General features: G+C 33.2%; 1 protein-coding gene across 2 annotated transcripts in view; it reads right to left on the bottom strand.

Moving 5' to 3' along the window:
- The window catches only part of TBCK (TBC1 domain containing kinase), a 175,128-nt gene that overhangs the window by 101,822 nt on the left and 71,718 nt on the right, over positions 1–1,588 (bottom strand). For both annotated transcript variants that reach the window (XM_006778899.2, XM_015558092.1), the window contains 2 exons: positions 1,485–1,534; positions 1,197–1,326 (listed from right to left, as the gene is read on the bottom strand). In XM_006778899.2, coding sequence (XP_006778962.1) covers positions 1,197–1,326; positions 1,485–1,534 — 180 coding nt within the window. The remainder of the gene's footprint in view (positions 1–1,196; positions 1,327–1,484; positions 1,535–1,588) is intronic.

Genomic DNA, 1,588 nt, shown 5'->3' with positions numbered 1-1,588 from the left:
GAGAGGGACTGTGGGGGGACTCCAGGGCATGTCTGGCCCATCTCACTCAGTCCCGATCGGCCAGACCCCAGCAGCAAGCTAACCTACCAGTTGGAGCATCTGCCTTCAGGTGGTCAGTGAACATGATAGCAACTGGTTGACCAGTCGACTGTTTGCCCCCTGGTGGTCAGTGCATGTCATAGCAAGCAGATAAGTGGCCTTAGCATATCATTAGCATTTTCATCAGTCTGTTCCATGTTCCATGCCTGTGCATTGAGCATCTGCCCTCTGGTGGTCAGTGCGTGTGATAGCTACCAGTTGAATGGTTGCTTAGGCATTTATATATATAGATATTAAGTTGGCAGTGGAATGGTTCCCTATATTCTGTAAATTTTGTATAATATAACCGAAGAGGTGAGCTTATTCTACTGTTTTTAATCATTTCTCTCTATTTTGTGATCTGAAAGAATTATCAAGGAGTCATGTGTAAATAATACTATCAGCTTCATATGGGTTAAATAATTTATGCATAGCACTTTGTAAAATATCGGGTCATATAGAAAGTATTCAATAAATGTGTTAATATTATGGCTACTTCTATATCCTTGCATATAAATTTGTCCCTTTATAAATTTGTACTTTAAGAGAGAGTTCTAGAAAAGAATTATTAGGACAAAGGGTATGGATATCATTAAGGCTCTTCATATATACTTTTAAATTGCCTTATGCACCGTTTCAATTTACACTTATTACAAGGAATAAGAGTTCCAATCTTAATATGCCTTTGTTCACTTTACTAATTTGGTTATTTAGAAAACCTATTAAAATTTTTTTCATTCCTAGTGAGGATAAATATTTTGAATAGATTATTCTGACTAGTTATATTTCCATTATATTCTTTATCCATTTCTCTTTCAATATTAGTGCTTTTTCCTGTAGATTTTTAAATGTTCTTTAAACAGTATGGATATTAATCTATTATCTAATATGCTTTTTCATATAATCCTACATCATTTTTACTTTTTTACATTTGTTTTTACTTTTAAGTTTTATTTACTATGAACATGTATCATTTTTGTAATTAAATGTTTATCAGAAAAGACAGGCTATAAAAATTAGTTTTTTTATGACATCAAGATTCTCTAATAATTACAAATGAAATAAAAAATAAGTATTGTATATGGGTTCTTAGAACACTTTCCACATTACATCCCTACCTTTAGCAGTCTGTCAAAGAGAATGATTCTGTTAAGCTGGTACTCTGTGTCCCTCTCTCGGATGATTAAAGGCAACGTGGCAGCAGCAGACAACTCATTACTGCTGTTTGAATGAGGTAAATTAGACTGGCTATAAAAGAGAAACAAAAGGCAAAAAATTAAAAAAAAAACATCTCCATATTAAGTGTTTTATTTAGGAAATGCTCTTCATTGAACATATATGTTTCTTACCAATCTAACATAAACGGTGAAGAAAAATAAGTGTAAAAGGAGACTCTATATACTCACTCATCTTCAAGTAGTGGGTAAAATGCTTCTCCACCAACATCTTTTAATCTCTGTGATTTAAAAGAGAAAATATTATGTGTGAGACTCTGAGGCAGAAATGCTGA

Source organism: Myotis davidii, unplaced genomic scaffold (genome assembly GCF_000327345.1).
Source record: "Myotis davidii unplaced genomic scaffold, ASM32734v1 scaffold967, whole genome shotgun sequence".
Lineage (NCBI taxonomy): Eukaryota > Metazoa > Chordata > Mammalia > Chiroptera > Vespertilionidae > Myotis > Myotis davidii.
Note: the sequence above shows the minus strand (reverse complement) of the source record. Positions and strands in the feature narration are given on the sequence as shown.